We start from the raw sequence: 17,617 nt of genomic DNA, 5'->3' as shown, positions 1-17,617 counted from the left end.
GTCTTGCTCTGCAAGGAGTGCAATGTCATGGGAGAGGTTTTTTTTTATTTTCATTTATACCTATGTAGGAAAAGTAATGAGCCGGTAGGTTCATTATAAATTGATTCACAGTACAAGAATTTGCAGATCTGAGCCACCTGGAATACATTTAGTAAGGCAGTAAGCTGTCTTTGTGTGCCTCTGCACCCTAATGCACAGATTAGACAACTGGAAGTATCAATACTGGAAGTATAAATGGAAAATTCCCAGAGCTGAATAGGTAAGCTTGTTCAGATGGGTGTTTGTTCTCACTTTCGAGAAGGACAGCAGTATGTACAGCCTCAAAGAGGTAAGGTTCTTACTTCAGTGCCAGGCCCAGTTTCCACTACAGTTGTATATCTTGGCTTCAGGTTGTGTGCTCGGTGTTCTTTTAGCATGTAATAGCTTAGAGATCACCTCCTTTGTAGCTACAAAAGCCCAGGCTGTGCCACAAGCTCCTGGTTGCCACAAGTAGATGCAGACTTAAGGCATAACCTCCCATTGAAATGGAGGGCATTTCCTATTTGTGGATACCTCTCATCATAGTGCACTTATATATTTTTTGTTTCTGCTTTCAGAATTGATAAAATGCTCCCATGAGCAATGTGGACAGTACTAATTGCCATAATTATTGTTCCTTTAATTGCTACAATTATTTTTGTTGGAATAATTCATGGGATTACTTACCCACTCTAGAAAAGGAAACAGAAAACATCCTGTAGATATATGGAAAATACTCCCAACTTGCTAATGTCATTTAAATAGTCTTTCTACTTGATTGCCATAATAGTTGCACTAGGGACAAAGGTTGATTTATGGGCCTGTACAGGGTGTTCTTCACATACACTTTTCAGGTCTGGATTAAATGTATAACAAAATAATCACAACCAGCCAAGGAAATAATAATATATATATATATTAAATGAGAAAACTAATAGTCCTTAAGTTGTGTATTTAAGAAATCCCGAGTGGCCTTGGAGATATAATGGGGTTTCCCCCAGTGCGGTGCTGGCAATGAAGGAGCTGCAGATGGAAGTGCCTCACTGCCCATTATGACCTTGCTAAGGTCTGGCACTGCCCTGCTTAGTTACCCTCCCTAGGGCTGCTCTTCCCTCTTAGCTTTCACCCCATGATCTGCACCACACTTCTGAAGTTCATTTGTTGTGTAATGGAATTGAAATACGTGCTGCACAGTGAGGCAGTTCCTTGGAATGAAGTTATGGATAGCTCTACCCAGTTGTTCCCTGTGCCCTGCTGGTCTATTACCCTTCCTGGCACTGCTTCATTCTCCTGCTGTGTCACTCATGAATTATCTGATGCTGAGAGGTCCGCACCACAGTGACCTTGTCTGATTTTCACTGATGATGTGTGAAGAACACCAATAGTTCTCTATAAATAAGGAATTTTGGAAACTCCCCAAAAGAAAAGAGCTTGTATGAGGGTTGGGAGCTCTGACAGAGCTCCTCCACTGTAGAAGCAATGAAAATCTCTACTTAAAACACTTTGAGAAATGGAATTTGATTGCTGTGTTAACTGTCCTCTTGGTCTCTGAAATGAGGTTCAGAGAAGACCCACTGCCTGTGCAGATAGGGATGGTGGAGCCCACACAGAATGCTGGGCTTTGGTAGAAGGGGCTGACGTGGATGCAGGCTGAATTCGTGAGCATTAATCATTTATTGTGTTGCTTTTCTTAGTGTTTCTTTTTGTGCTCTTGAAGATGTTTCTGTTTTATTCGATGCACTTCTCCTCCAGGCTCAGCTTCTCATTTGTATTTGATGTTGTTTATATTTGTATTTCTGTACCTTATGAAATATCTATCCAATTCCTGTGTAGCTGATTGTGTTGATCTCTAATACATCATTAGGAATTCACCATGGGACAGCGTAAGGGAGGGTGGTGGTGTGAGCAAACAGGACCCTGTTTGAACACCAATGGCTTTAGTAATTGCTGAGCAGAATGAGAGAAACTGAGGTGAGCCATAAATAGATTCATGTTTCTGAATGTTATCTGGTATACAAACACCCTTCTTTAGATGTGCTGCTTCTGTTATGGCTCAAAGGACATTGCTCCTTGGTATAACATCTGCGTGCAGCAGCAGGTTTGCCAATTGTTTGCACCTCTTTTATACCATGGCACAGCTGCCAAGGGATGTTCCTTGTTATTCTGACAGTTGATTTACATGAAAGCTTTTGTGCAAATTGTTTTGCCTCATTTTCTAATTGTCAACATTTGATTCTTGAGTGTAAAAAATCAGCTCGAAATGCACTACTTGTAAAATTTCATAATAGAACATAATAGAGAAGGATTATCAAAGTGCTTTAGTAGGATTTGCTCTCCTTGTTATCTAAGGCTGTTGGGAATATTGCTGCTCAGTCTTGTATGAGCCCTAGAGGGAGGACTGCAGGGATGTTTGTCCACTTACATGTGTTTCAGGAATACTCCCCAGAGCAGGACGTATGGTGCTGAGCTTGGATTGTGGAATGGTACTTGTTGTACATCTGATAATACCATCCAGCCCTGCTGTGGGGCTGGGGATGCCCTGCTGGTGTTGGCAGTGAGCAGACAGGGCTCCAGGTCCCACCCCATCCTGATGGGGATCAATGGGAAGTCTCCCTCCAGGTGTCCACACATGCACTGGGATGTGATTTGGTCTCATTTTGTACCTCCAGTAAAATGTTGTTCCTGTTGGGAACAAAGTAAAACGTAAAAACTGTAGATGAGTTTTTCCCAGCGAAAATGGCTACTTAGAAACTTCAAGTAGTTTTAATTCAAGGCAATAAAAACAATTATGTGCAGTTCACAGAGTGCTGAAGCTGTTTGTTATGCAGCTTTAGATGCAAATGGTGAACAAAGAGCGGTTGTAGTAACTGATGATTAAATCCTGACATGAGAGATTTTGACATGAATAAAACTCGAGACCTAAACAGATTCAGAGCTGTTAGTCAACCACTGTTTTTGTTAGTGTTCAGTAGAGGAGGGAAAGCTCTTCAGGCATCTGACTTGTGCAAAGTGAAGTTGCTGGCAGGATTTTGCACTTTGTGCAGGCTGATGCTGCTCTGCCAGATAAGAGACAGTCAACGGGCTTTATCAAAGTGGGGTATATGTATTTTTTTCCATGGTCAGGAAATCGTATCAGTGAAACTTAATGGGAAGTTGAAGTAAGGTTGCAGCCAGCTGTGAACTTAATATTACCCTGGTGGGAGCTCATTAATATCTCAACAGGTGTACTCATACATTATCTTAATTTGCACATGATCCTTAGGAAAATTGCCTTCTCTCAAGTTTTCTAGTGACTGTCCTTTGCTGAGGAGGCTCAGATGGGCCATTTCATTCATTCTTTAGTAAGTTACTGCGGAGAAGGAAGCTACAGCATCGGCAGATCAGTTTTGATGTGTCCAAAATGGGAGTGTATGGGGAGGAAGGTGGATGACTTGGATTTTTCCGCAGAGTAAACTCCTTCAGAACTCAAGTTTGTATTTCTTTCAGTCGTGTTTTACTCAGAAATGTGCATTTCCAGGCCTGATGTTGGGAAATGTTTCATGCAGACCCTGTTTTTCCAGCAGCCCAACCAAGAGTGGTACAGGGATCCAGGGAGAACTTCTTCGTTAGCAGAAGAAAATGAGTTAAATGAAGAATAATGCTCAATGTTAAAAATAAATTAACATTAATTAATCACTGACTAATGCAATGCTCCCAGCATTAATCATTCAGTGTCATTGTAATCAGAATATCAGCCAGGGAAACGATATTAAGAGCTCTGGGATGTGATGTTGGAAAAGCAAAGATCACAGTCTTACAGTCCAGTCCCAGGACCTGCTCTCCCTCTGCTGGCACCTCTGCATCCATCGTGGAGCTCTGGGCATGGTCCTGCCCTGCTGTGACCTGTAGGCAGCAGCTGCTGCAGTGGGGGAAAAGGAAAATAAATCCTTTAGCTGTCACCAAATATTTATCTGGTTAATTAAAATAAGTGCATAGAAATACTTTGTTTAATGATTTCTTGTTGAATTCACACAAAGCGTTACCAGAATTCTACTCTGTGTGACTTCATGTTGCTTTCAGACATCCTGTAAGGGGTGTTGGTAGAGAAACCAATATATGCTCTGAATACTGAAGTGATTTAAACAGCCAAAAGTGCTTAATATTTTATGGATAGAGGAAAAAGGCTTAAAAAACAAAAGGTCTCCTAAGTAATATAAGCACCGGAGCAAATTCCATCAGAGCTTCTCTTTCTGCAGTGGTGCAGAATATGATCCTTTTGATTTTTGAGTTGAAAAAGTACTTGTTTACAAGTTGGAATACAAACACTTGCCACGGATTAAAAAATCATGTTTCTCCTTTCCTTTTATTTATAATTAATAGTGCTGCACTTGGCTGTGTCAGGACAGCTCTGTGTATGGGGCTGCATATACTGGGTGCTTGTGCGATTAGCAGCACCCCTAAAGTCAGCACACTTAGCTGTTGTACTTAACACAATGCTGTCCAGTGGGGTGGTGAGTTAAGCTGATCAGCAGCTGAGCAAGCTCCATTGGCTGCTTTGCTCAAATGAAAAGAGAGCAATCCTAAAATATCACTGTTGTGGTGAACGTAGGCACCAGCAAATTAGGAACGTGTATTATTGTGAAGCTGCCCAGTGTCTTCTGTGCAGCTCAGAGCTGGATGAGAAGTCAGAACCATGGTTGATAGGAGCCGTGGATTTATTTGTGTTTGATAGTGGTCCCCAAGCTTTGCTGGCCCGTAGGCAAAGCAGTGAGCAAAGCGATCGCACAGCAGTGGTCAGCACCACGCGGTTCTTGCTGTCAGCCTCAATTTTAACTTCTTTAACGTTCTGTGGCTGGAATGTGTCTCAACAAGTGTCTGGGTCATTCATAATTTCAGGTCGTTTGGGTAAGTTCTCTTTGCCTGCTTGGTCTGCATCAGCAGCTCTGCTTTGCAGCCCTGTTTTGGCTGTGGCACACAGCTTATGTCCCTTTAGAGTGCTGTGTTGGCTCTGCCTGCCCCGTCCTCTGTGGGCAGGGAAGGCACTGAGTGTAATGCTGCCTCTGCTGAGAGGGCAGAAGAGCTCATAAATACCCATAGGAATGCTGCATAGAGAGAGTGTGCAGGAGATGCTTGGGCTGAGGCATGAAATACTGACCTTGCCACAGCCTGACGGTCTAATATCATTATATATGATTATGTTTGTGTATATCTCAAGTCTTTTTTCTTTTTCCCCTATCTTTGGCATCTCTAGTGAGAATTATGGAAGGTTCCTTAAATTAAGGAGAAGCCCCAGACTGTTACTCTAACGGTTGCATAATGTGTTTGGGGATTAACATACTGTCATCTTGATAACTGCTTCAGAGCCTTTGTTATCAGGGCGAAAATAGCCCTAGACAATATTCTTCTGCTCTGTTATACAAGTAACCATCATCTTCCTGCAAACAGAGGAGGCTCCTTCTGGCAGGGTCTGGATTTCAGCTGTGCTGAATTCAAGTGTCCGAAGGGACCCAATGGTACTCACAGCAGAATGCCCATGAAAAGGAGCAGTTTGTGTGCACTGCATCGTGTTGTGTGAAAGGAAATGTAGATGGATGCCAGGAAGGTGAACTAACGCTCAGCAGAAACTGGATACTTTAGTGAACTGCTGTGACAAGTGCAATGCGTAATGTGAACATGTATATTTATCAGAAATTATTTCTTTCTACAGATCCCACAAATCAGTTATGCCTCAACTGCACCAGAGTTGAGCGATGACAGGCGCTATGATTTCTTCTCACGTGTGGTTCCTCCAGATTCCTTCCAAGCGCAAGCAATGGTGGACATTGTGAAAGCTTTGGGATGGAATTATGTGTCTACTTTGGCATCTGAAGGGAATTATGGAGAAAAAGGAGTCGAGTCCTTCATGCAAATTTCCAGAGAGGCAGGTAGGCAATGCCCGTCCTCCCCCCACAACATGCTGTAGAAGTAATGGATGTTATTTTGTACCAAATGTTATGTTATTTTTCTGGAACATGTATTTGATTCTGAAGTTGCTTCAGTTCTTTGCAGTGCCTCTGTAATGGCTCCCGGGTGCTCTCCTTCCTAAATTGCTTATAGAGTTTCAGAGAATTTGAAATGTTAGTGTTTTTCAATCTAGTCTGGAGAAAATAGATGGAGTCTTATCAAGCTTCTGCTATTCTGCTGGACTGCATTATATTATGTTGACATGGGTAGAAGACAGATGTTAAAATGTTGAGCTTTTATCTCTCCACAGCTAGAAATGGTTTGAAGGCTGTTTGTTGCTACACATTGACTCGTGTCATGCTGCTGCTGTGCATGTCTCACATTGCTGCCAGTGTTTTGCTTTTCTGTAGCATTTCCCTTGACCAGTTCTTTTGAGAAAACTCGTACATCTTACCTGAAAGGCTCAGAGATTGCTATCCTGGGGTAAGGAGGCACGAAGCCCTGCAGCGTGGTGTGAGGCACACCAGGCCTCTGGTGGGATGCAAAATGCTTTTCTTGTTGCTTGAATGTTTTTCCTTTTTTTTAGTTTTTCATTTCTTTTCTGTTGCGGATAATGCCCTTTCCAGTGTGCTGGAGAACATCACTTGTGAGTGGGGGGCATTCCAGGAGGACAAGGAGATGCTGTGCCTCATGGCCTCATGCTCTGCTTGCTCAGGCTTATGGTACAGGCTTCAGCTATCACAATGTTGTTGACAAGAAACCTAATTTTGTCACTGGCTTTCTAGTTGTGGTTCACAACGCAGGGCAGACCTGCCCTGGAGGGGTGGCTGCTGTGTTGGTGTGCTCACATTCCTGTCTTGGTAACTTACTCTTCAGGTGAAGTAGCTCTAAATTTCCCCGGAGATGACAAAACACAGGAGGGCTTTGTATAGCATTGCTGGGAATCGGACTGTACATCCACAGCAAGCTGATATGCAATGCTGAATCATTAACATTTGTAAACTGAAACATTTGAAGTAGATCTCTGTGCTAGGAAGGAGAAATAAGCAGAAGATGTCATTCACCAGCAGTGAGCTGTGTAAGAGCCAGCTCCAGGAATGGACACTGATGTATCCTGGTGTGGCAGGGAGGATCAGATATGTGTCCTCACTCTTTAAGAACAAGCCCTGTTGCACTCCCTGCAGGAACTGGCAGGTGTCTCATCCTACAGCTGCCATGTCATTCCATTGCAAAAAGCTGGTATAACCTGAGCCAGAATTCAGTCCTGAATGGCAGGACTCACCGGGCAGGTGGGGAAGGGCCTGTTGGTGTGGGCCAAGGGAGCTTGCCAGGATAGTGATGCTCTGCAGCATCCAATGTGAGTGCAGGGCCCTAATGTGGGGGTCCTACAGCTGTTACTGACCTTGCTGGGCTGCATGGGGTGATGGAAAGGGGCTTTGGAGGGGTGTCAGAGCTGTTGCGTTCTGTTGGTACCACATGACAAGGCTGTGTTTGCATTAATTTGTCTGTTCCTTTGAATGCATATTTATGTGGTATTAAAGAAAATGGTTTGGGATTTAATACCATAGGAAGTGACAAATAGCAGCATTCATTATAATTTAAAATTTACTTTATTTGCAAATATCCACTGTTACAAAATCTTACAAGAAATGTGTTCTCTATGTCAAGGACAAACTCTAGCTGAATAATACTCTATCACTTCATAGACTTTAGCAGAATTAAATTAACGACTGGAGTTGCTAATGCAGTCAACTTGTAAGTCAACGTCCTTCTTAAAGAATAAAGCATAAACCCACACGAACACCCTGCATAAAGCAGCTTAGTGTGCAGGGTGATGTAGGCTGTGCCTGCCACAGCTCTGTGTTGAGCAGATAAAGATTTGGGTGAGGTTCTGAGTGGGTTCAGCCCCTGTCAGCCCAGTCCTGCTGCTCTAGAGCCAGAAAAGTACCAGGAGGTCCTGTTGTCAGGTGGAATATAGAATCATAGAACTACAGCACGGTTGGGTTGGAAAGGACCTTAAAGTCCCCCAGTCTCCCCTGCTGCCATGGAGCCCTGCTGCTGGTGACCCTGGGCAATGCGCAGGGGCTGTGTAGCTCATGTCGAATTCTGAGATGTGCAGGCTGTTGGCATCTGTAGAGAGCTGCCTTGTATCTCATAATCAGTGTGGTTTGGCACAGGAAGATTTAGTCCATAGGTACCAGCATGCTTCCTGTCTTTGGCCTGGAATCCACAGCAGCTAATTATTCTAAGTTCAGTGTTCCATCCAGACTGGCTTCTGATTCAGCCAAGATCTTAGGAATGGCAAGGATGAGTAGAAAGCATTATCCATGCTCAGTGTTTAAATGTGCTCTGGTATATAACGACTTTGCTTGATCCTTTGAGTTAATAATTCTTCACAAAGTGACTTTTATTATGAGTGCTTCAAGCGTGTTTGAATATGTCATTGTGGCAGGGGATGAGGATTTGAAACATGCTCTGCAGTCTGTGGGATTAATAAATTAGAGAATGCTCTAATTACGGAAAATCTAAAGGACAATTTCAGATTATTAATGGAACCACTGAATACTGGAATTTCAAAGATTAATTCATCTTTGATTTTTTTAAAAAGATTAATCTGTACCAGAAGGTTAATTGCTGTCTGTAAGATATATATATATATTTTGAAGTCCTTAGTGAAAAAACCACTTGACTGCCTCCTAACAGACAAATGAAAGATCCGGGGTGCATTTATCCATCTTTTCCTCTCCCTGAATTGCCTGTTTGCAGATCAGTGCCCTGTTGGTTTTGCTGTACAGCTGTGTGCGTTACCAGACCCAGCTCCTCCCTTCTGCCATCCCCAGCTCTGTGCCCACTGCCCATAGCTGGGTGGCTCCTGGCCATGGCTGGGGCTGTGTGCAGAGCAGAGCTGTTGTATCCCACATAGCAGGCTGCCAGCAGCCGTGTGTCACTCTTGAAGCCAAGAGTTCACCCAGGTGTTGTTCTCAGCCACTTGGAAGGGATGGAAAAGGCAGATTCTGGAGCTGTGTGTCTTCTTGCTCCATGTTCCAAAGATGCAAAAAAAAAAGAGATTAAAGCCCTCATAGCGGAGGGCTGATGTGATTATTATGTAAACTGAAGCTTTTCCCAACAACTTTTAGTTGTGGTGTCATATCTCTTAAAAGGCCATCACCACCTTGACAGAACAAAAAGCTGGAATAAACTTAAATCCACTCTCACATAGGAAGCGCAGCATTTGCAACAGCCTCTTCATCTTCTTTTCCTTTCTATTTATTTATTATTATTATTATTATTATTATTATTTTGGCAGAAGGTTTTTTTTTTTTTCCCCAAATATTCATTTTTTTAATTCCTCTTATTCCCTGATCCTTGGTGCCATGCAACAGCCCTTACATGGGACAGCTGCACACAGCAGGGCAGTGGGGCTGGTGGAGAAGAACCATCCGCAGCCATCCATTGCCTGGGCATAGATCCTGCTGGTCTGAACCCTCCCTCCCAGTAATGAGTTTTCTTTCCTAGCAGTGATGCTGGCTGATAATTCTTTCCAATTCTCAACTTTCTTTTTACCTTGTTTTTCCAGCTTTATATTTCCTAGCAGAAAACATGCTTATGCACACATGTATGTGGCTATATGGGATGTGTTGCCCTCACACCTGCCAGATTTAAAGCTTCATTCCATCAGATGAATGGCATGTCATTAAAATCTGTGCATTAAATGGTATGGTAGTTGACATACCATCCTCAGTGGTTCACACAGCATTTCACTGGGCTCCTGTAGGTCTGTACAGTAGAGCACTGATTCCTATTGCCACATAGAAACTCGTGACTTTTTTTTTTAATCAAGGATTTTGATATTAATAAAACATCTCTCCCTTTCTGATCCACTGAAGAACTGCTGCACCAGCTCATGTTGTATGCTGTGGTCTGTTGTAGGTTCTGTACAGCAGGTCTTGCTTATGTTCCATTCTGGTGCTGAGACCTTTACCAAGGCCATCCTGATGCTGTTTTTAGAGATGCAAAAGCACCAATAGTGTTATTTCTAGAATATTCGGCATTTGCAAATGAAAAAATGAAATGAAAATGATTTGTGCCAAAAACAAAACTTGCCATATGGTTTAGAAGCTGGTGAAAGTGCCTTGGCTGCCAGTGTAACCATGAATGGAGACTTGCTCCATACCTTCATACCAACAGAGATGTAGGAAATAATTCACAGAAGGATTCTTTTTAAACTGTAACCAATCCAGTAGAAGATGCGCTGGAGCTTTGGATTGCAGTTGATTAAATATTGCCCTGACAGCAGGAAGGAATGAGCAGCATCCAAAGCACAGCGTGCTTCTGCAGAGCCAAGCTGCTGCCATGGCCATACTCTACTGTGAAAGCTAACCTCAGTGAGAGCAGTGGGCAGCCATGTCCTTTGGGCACTGCTTGGCTTTTGGCTTCCCTCCGGTGTGGGTTAGAGCCCAGTAGGTGCCTGGCTTCATGGGGAGCATCCCTCTGGACGTGGCAGAGCTGGGATAGGGTGACATGGTCTGAGTTGTGCTTTTAGAACATCTGGGTCTCATACAGGGATTGCAGGGAATAGAATAGGAGGAATGAGATTATGCATGAGATTAAAGTACTGGAGTTTTACAAAGAATCCATGTGCTGATATGTATGTGATACATGTATTTTCCTGTCTTTTGTCATGACTTGATGATAAATACATGGTCTAGATGTATAGAGTTCTTAGGTTCTTGCTCAGGGTGAGAATTAGGAGCACATGGCTTAGAAATCCTGCAGCCCAAATTGTGGTGTAATTCCGTGATGCAACTAGCAGAGGTCTGAGTAATTCTTCCTTCTGAAATAGACTCACGTGAAATCAATACAGGGGAGAAGCACGGAGATAAAGATGTGACACTACGACTACCTCAGGGCCTACTGATGGGAAATATGAGACCCATTCCATGCTGATACGTGCAGAAACTTTTCTGCTGTCCTCCTGAGTGATCTCACACTGCTGGTTTCCTGGCTGAAAGGAATTCAAGTGTTATTGGAAAGCTGTAACAGTCTGCTGTCACAGTTGCAGCGTAAGTCACTTTAATGATAATATCTGCCTTTTTATGGCATTTATTGAGCATTCTGAGATTGCTTTTCAAGGAGCAGAATAAAATTGAAATAGCAAAGTCTTGTTACTAAAGAAATAACTGCCAGCATCCTTTAAAAACGTTACCCCAAATTTTTAAAGAAAACATTGCTTTCATGGTTATGTGAGATGCATCTTTGGATCAGCTGAAAATAAATGATTGGTGAAGTCTTTGTTATTCTAAAGCGGAGCAATGTGCTGTTGAGCCTTTATTTTTACCAGTCAAGTTAGGCAGCCCCAGGGGATGCTCCTGTGCCTTGCAGTGTGCATGTCCCAGGGTACCCAAGCAGAGGGTTTGGTTTGATGCAGACTCAGTAAGTTATTCACCCCCATCCAGCTGCTTTTTTTCATCTCTCTGTTGAAAGGTTTCCTACATCTCAAGGGTAAAGTATTTCTCATGGTGAAGATAGCAGTACAGAGCAGGAACAGAGAAGCGAGAGCCTTCGTGTTCCTTCTGCATCCATCTTCTTCTGGGAAGAAGTCTGGGCAGAAAACAGTGCTGGCAACCATAGGGAATAAATCAGTTAATGAACATCCAGAAGCTTGAGGAAAAAGCCCTACTGACGTTCAAAAGCTGACGTTATTTTGGGAAGGGTAGTAGGGGCAAAGAGGGGAGTTGGGGTTTATTGAGCAATAATAGGAAGGGAGAAACCTGTGGATAGCAAGGCAGGTATGACTGTTAGAGACAGTGATGAAGAGCCATGAAATGAAAATTGATAGAAGTAGCTGGGATTGGAAAGATTGAATCACAGCAGGGAAAAAATCCATGAATAAGGAAGTCTTGCCATAGAGAGTGGGCTAGAAAAAGATATTTATTTCACTGAGAAATTAATGATTTCTGAAGCAGAGATAAGTTTGGTTCTGAGATGCAGTTTCTGTCCAGGGCTCACATTTTCTGCTAGAGATGGTACTGCCAGGCTGCTGCTGACTGCCTCCAAGCACTTTGCCCCTCTCCACACCTCCTGCCTACCTCCCAGCCCACCAGGGTGACTCCAGCACCTATTGCAGCTTGAAGCATCTTGGAAGCTTTCCTGGAGGAACAATGTGCATTTCACAACCACCTCCTGGAGAGGTGTCCCCTGCTCTTGTTTGGACTTTCCCTACAGAAAATAGGGATGTTATGCTGAGCCATGGCACGTGTCCATATTATAGAGTGGGATAAATTTGTTGGAACATGGTTTTGGACCTTCTCAAAGTGCTGATCTGCATCTGAGGGCTGAGATAGAATCAAACACAGCAAGTTACTGCTGCTTCTGTCATGGAAATCTGGCGTCTCAGGAGGAAATACAAAATATTGCCTCATCTTGCACCTTCCACACTTGCCAATCCCTTTCATTTCTTGCTAATGTAAGAAACAGCTTTCATAGCCATGGGGGAGCAGCAGCACATAAATAACACTTAAATGCGTCTTCCATCACTGACCTCCTCTTTCCTTCCCCTTGGACAGCAGAGACTGGCAAACACCCCGAGCCCTTTGCCCTCTGGGGGGTGGCTCTGTGCATTGCTGTGATCTCTATTGCCTGGAATATTGCCTGGCCCAGCTCTGAAGCCATGCAGACCTTCCTTCTGTTATCGCCTGGTGCAGGAAGAAATGAAGATCAAGCAGAGAAATTTCCCCACTTAGCAAAATTGTAGCAATATGTTGAGAATTGGGATCAATTATGTTCATCCTTTTTTTTTTTCTTTTCCATGTGTTTGCAAGGAAGTTGTTTAGCAGGACAGTGCTTCAAGTACCTGGACTACTTGCTGCTGAGGTCACTGACATCAACAAGAGATTTTGTGTGTATTTCATTGGTGATGAAACAACGTAAACTTTGAGAAATGCAGAGGCAGCTGAAATGTGTGTGTGTTGCTTGGAGTTTGGATCGGGTTTGATGCTAACAGTGGAGAAAGTGGCACATGTGTGGGTTGTCTCCGTAGTAACAAAAGATGGGAATACTCTGCTATGTTGGTGCTTGTCCAGGGTAGCACAGGTATGACACAGATCAACTCTGTATTCAGGATCTGATTGCAAAGTAAGACTTTCTGTGCTATCTCTGCAGCCTGCTCAGCATGCATCACTTGTAGGACAAGCTGTTGCAGCCCCTGGGGGCTCCAGTCCCTCCAGAGAGAGTGAGGTCATGCTGATGTGGGCTTTGGTTGAGCTGATGGAGCAGCTCAGCTGCTGTGCTGCCCCTCAGAGCCACCTATAGCTGTTAGCCCTGGGACTCTGTATTCAGGCTTTGGGGATGGGCCATCTCAGAGCTGCTCTATGCAGTCTGTCAGGTCTGGGTGTTCTGCTGCCAGCAGCCTGCTGCTTTCAGGTGGCTGCTCAGCAATGGGAGGTTTTATCCAGGTGGAAAAGTCTGCATGTGGCTATCTCAGCCTGCTTTCGTTTTAGAGATGTTATAATTTAATTCCCTGAATGCATTTAGTTTCTCCCCATAATTTCACTAATCCATGTGTCTAATCAATCCTCTAATTAACTCTCAATTTATCTTTTACCTGTACCTTGTCCTCCTGTAGCCTAGTATTTCTCCTCAGATCTCCATTCTCCCTCTTGCAGTGTCTCAGTGCTGCCCTTGGCCCCAGTCTGCTCTGCAGGACAGGGCTGAGGCTGAGCTGTGCAGCTCTGGACAGCACAGTGTTATTCTATAGTGGCTTAAATTCTAGCTTTACTTTGCAATGGTGTCTCTTCTACCTAAACCCCAGCACTGTGGCTCCAGTGGTACAACTACACTGGTAAAAATGTCATTTTGAAGTAAGACGACATAATCTCAAGCCTTTGTAATTAGCTGGAGTTACGGTTATTTCTAACGCTTGGGTTCCCTCCAGGCCTGTGTTGAGCTGTGCTGGTTGGGGCTTCCCAGGTCAGTCCTGCAGGTGGGCAGCTGCCCTGGCAGTCAGGGTGTTTGTAGTGCTGTAATCCCAAAGAGAGCAGCTCTTCTGCTTCAGAAATGAAGGGTTTTGCTGATACAACTGTGCATTAAGAAGAGTGCGCGATGAGGATGTGAAACAGCAGGAGGTTTATTTGAAAGCTTTTTGCTGACTTTTCATTGCTGTTTATATATTTCTTTTAAAGCCATTTTTATATGCAGGCAAAAGAAAGTCTAGACAGATTGTCTAAAAACTTTTATTAGCTAATTAAGATGATATGGCGGCTGTATCGCTGCTGGATAATGTGTGGACTCTGGATAAGAAGGGCTTCTGCTTTGTGGCATGTGCCCTTTGCTGAGCATTCTTTTATTATTCCCTGTGATTGCTCTTTTCATGTTTCAACATCAGAAACAAATCCTACTTGAATTCTTCAGTTTTGACATCTGAATCTATACGAAGGGACTGGAGAGCCTTGATTTTCCTCCAAAACACTGAGCATTCGTGGCTTCCATTAAAATTGATTGGAGGTGCAATTGCTCCGTGCGCACAGAAATCAATCCGGCCTTCAGCGGTTGTCTCCACGCTGCGGCCTCAGCAGTCATGTGCGGTGGGAGATTGACAGCCCTGAGAGCTGAGCTCTGGAGCTGTAATGCAGCAGCGCGGTGACGTGTCTTATCAGAGACTAAATCCCAGGAGGAGTCATGCTCCTGGAGAGGAACACCATTCACTTTGATAAATAACTCATCTCTCCTCTGAGCCCGCTGGTTTATCACTGGAGAGTGTTTATTTGGAGCTTGGGGTGAGGTGTGTTTTCTTTGGATGCTGGTTTATTAAAATGGGTCTTATTTAGCCAGCTCAAACTGAGCGATAAGAACGGTGCCTTGTTCCCCTGGAGCTGGCATGAATTTCAGCTTGGATATTCCCACTTTCCACTGAGTTCTCCTTACCGCTCAGTGACTGCCTGAACCACTCCGTTTCTTGTGTCCCTGCCAATGTTCCTAGCAGCCAGCACTCAGCTCAAACCTCCAGTAATCGAGTAGCTTTTATTTATTAACATCAGGAGGGAAGACAAAGAAGCAGCATCACAAACTCGCAGCCAAAGAACGTAATACACAAAGATGTTCCTTGAAATAAACATCTTTGATAAAATCTCTACAGAAGCTCCGGACTGCACAGCCCCTGTTGAGGTTCTTCACACCCAGTTGCCCTGTAATGCCAGCACTCTGTAAGAAGCACTAAAAAAGCAATTAGCACTTTGGAGTGCTTTGCAAAGTTTTATTAGTCTTCTGCCTCTCGAGGCTCTGGTAGAAAAAAAAAAGATGCTGTTTTACTCAGTGTCTTTGATGCATTTTTCTCAGTCTTTTCCAAAAACAAATACAAGAGATGAGGCTGTAGTATAGGCAACCCAGCAACTTGTAATCCTACTTCCTAAGAGCTTCAGAACTCATTAAAATTGTTTTTTTGCAAAGCCATTCCATGTTCCTTTTCAGTCTCTCATCTTCTGCTCATTGTGTTTGTGTTCCCTGTGTGACTCCAAATTAAGGGCTGCAGGAACTTCAGTGTCCGAGAAATCCATTCTTTGAGCTTGAGAACCAATACGTCTTCTGTTCCATCATCACCGTTTCCTCACATTTTGCTGGGAAATAGGGGAAAAAAATACGTTGTCACTCCAGAGCTAAGAACAAAAATAAGTGTCAAATAATTCAGTTCCTTGCACTGGGAGATGCTGCCCAATTGCTGCGGCCTGGGACTATGCCGAAGTCCTCTACAGCGGTAGAGATCAGTGCTGAAGGACGTGGATGTTGATGAGAGTGAGACAAGTGTGGTGAAGGAATGGCTGCTTTCCAGGGTAACCATCTTGTTTTGGGTGGAATATGTTCTGTCATTGGTGGCCATCACTGCCTTCAGGGCTTCTCAGAGAGCTCCCTCTCATCGTCACACCCCACAGCTGCAGAGTTCTACACCCACAGTAGGCACAGGCAGCTCTGAAGGTTCAGACCCACACTGCGGGCAGACAAGGCGAGATGAGATCGTGTTTGGTTGTTGCTGTTTGATTTTTTCCTGTGAAATTTCAATGACCTTCCCAACACAAAAAAGAAAACGCGTCCTTTCATCGTTGTTCCAATTCTAGTAGGTTTCAAAGCAAAACCTGTGTGGTCCTCGTCAGTCTCAGAAAGCCTTTCTTAAAGCAGAATACCACTGATTAAGCTTTAGCGACATATTTTTTTCTTAAAAGGAACTAGGAATCATAAACATTAAAGATGGGGAAGATGTAATTTGGGTGTCATTAGTACTTAAGCTGCTTTTCTCTTTCATAGATGAATGCACACAGGTGTATTAGCAGCTGGGTTTGAATGTAAGATTTTTCTTGGCCTGTCCTATTGCAGAAGTGGTTTAAAATGTTGAAGGCTTATTTTCAGCGATGTCCTTTGCTGATTTGAGTGCCTGTGTCATGGTCTCCATCCAAGAGCAGCTCTCCTCCTCTCTTTTTCAACCAGCTGGTCTCTGTGGAATGTCACTTGGGATGGCAAATCCATTCCAAAATGCTTCCCAGCTCAGGGCTGGCATCAGTGTGCAGCATGAGGGCTGCAGGGCTGCTCTGGGTTCCTACACAGAGCTTCTGTGAGGGATTTGCCTCTGATTTCAGCCTTCATTTTTAAGGAGCAAGCCTACAATGATGTAGATTTACAACTTTCCTTCCTCCCTGCTCCAGAAGTAGACAGACATAACTTAATTATCATAGAAACACAAGGTTGGGAAGGACCTACAAGATTATCCAGTCTGTCACTATAATCATGATGTCCCTAATCTCTAAGGGCATCTCTGCAGCATAGTAGCAGTGGAGTGGTGCTCCTGCATAAAAACCCATGAGCATGGCAGTGGTGTGGGGCAGGAGGGACACATCTCAGTCTTGTCTGTAAAATCAGAGGGGCATGGAAGAGATGAAGAAAGGCACAAGTGTGGTTTTTTGTCCTTTGTCTGTTTAGCACTGAGGAAAAGGTGGTGTCCAGTTTCTTTTTCAAGGTTAACTGGTACACCTCATCTCTAGTCTTGTTTGCCATGGTACAGAATTCATCATGTTCTGAATTACAGAGAAGAGCATTTCTAGGGAACTAATCAAGAAAAAGACTCATTGACAGCACTAAATATGTGAATAACAGCGATAGGGGAAACCAGAGATCTGAAGGCAAGATCAGAAAAGTGCAAAATCTTAAATATTCCAAGGCATAATATGTGACAATGACATGATCAGACAGAGAGTCACATTATTTTAACTAAGAGCCATACTTAGAACAGCCTGGGAGAACATCATCTGGGGAGAGAAATCGGCCTAAGTGAGAAAACTATCCTCTCAACTTCTGATTTTCCTGATCCAATGTATGGACTGGGGAAATGCTTTTCGAACAAAGATCAGCACTGTCATTATTTCAGTATGACTTACTATAAAGTGTTGGGCACTGTGGCTGGAGATGGAAAGGTTGTCAGGCTACGTTAATTAGAGGAAAATCACAAAGTGTTTGGCAATAAGGGCTCATAGATGTGGTCACTGGCATTCTAGCACGTAAGGAATTCTATGTTTGCCAAAGCATGTATCATACTTGAGAAAAACAACTTTTAGTTGCATTAATAACCTTTAAGTTTAATAAAGATAGCTTAATCTATAAAGGGTAGTGCAGGTTTGTGAAATAGTACGTTTCCGTT

General features: G+C 43.6%; 1 protein-coding gene across 13 annotated transcripts in view; it reads left to right on the top strand.

Annotated features, from left to right (window-relative positions):
* GRM7 (glutamate metabotropic receptor 7) overlaps positions 1–17,617 on the top strand; it is a 210,660-nt gene that overhangs the window by 65,902 nt on the left and 127,141 nt on the right. For all 13 annotated transcript variants that reach the window (XR_014934770.1, XR_014934771.1, XR_014934772.1 and 10 more), the window contains exon 2: positions 5,705–5,921. Coding sequence is in view for 10 of the 13 variants with exons in the window: in XM_085516724.1 (XP_085372850.1) it covers positions 5,705–5,921 (217 nt within the window). In the remaining 3 variants the exon portion in view is untranslated. The remainder of the gene's footprint in view (positions 1–5,704; positions 5,922–17,617) is intronic.

Source organism: Coturnix japonica, chromosome 15, assembly GCF_054131305.1.
Source record: "Coturnix japonica strain WE chromosome 15, WE-NBRP24, whole genome shotgun sequence".
Taxonomy (NCBI): Eukaryota; Metazoa; Chordata; class Aves; order Galliformes; family Phasianidae; genus Coturnix; species Coturnix japonica.
This window is presented reverse-complemented; position numbering and strand designations above follow the sequence as displayed.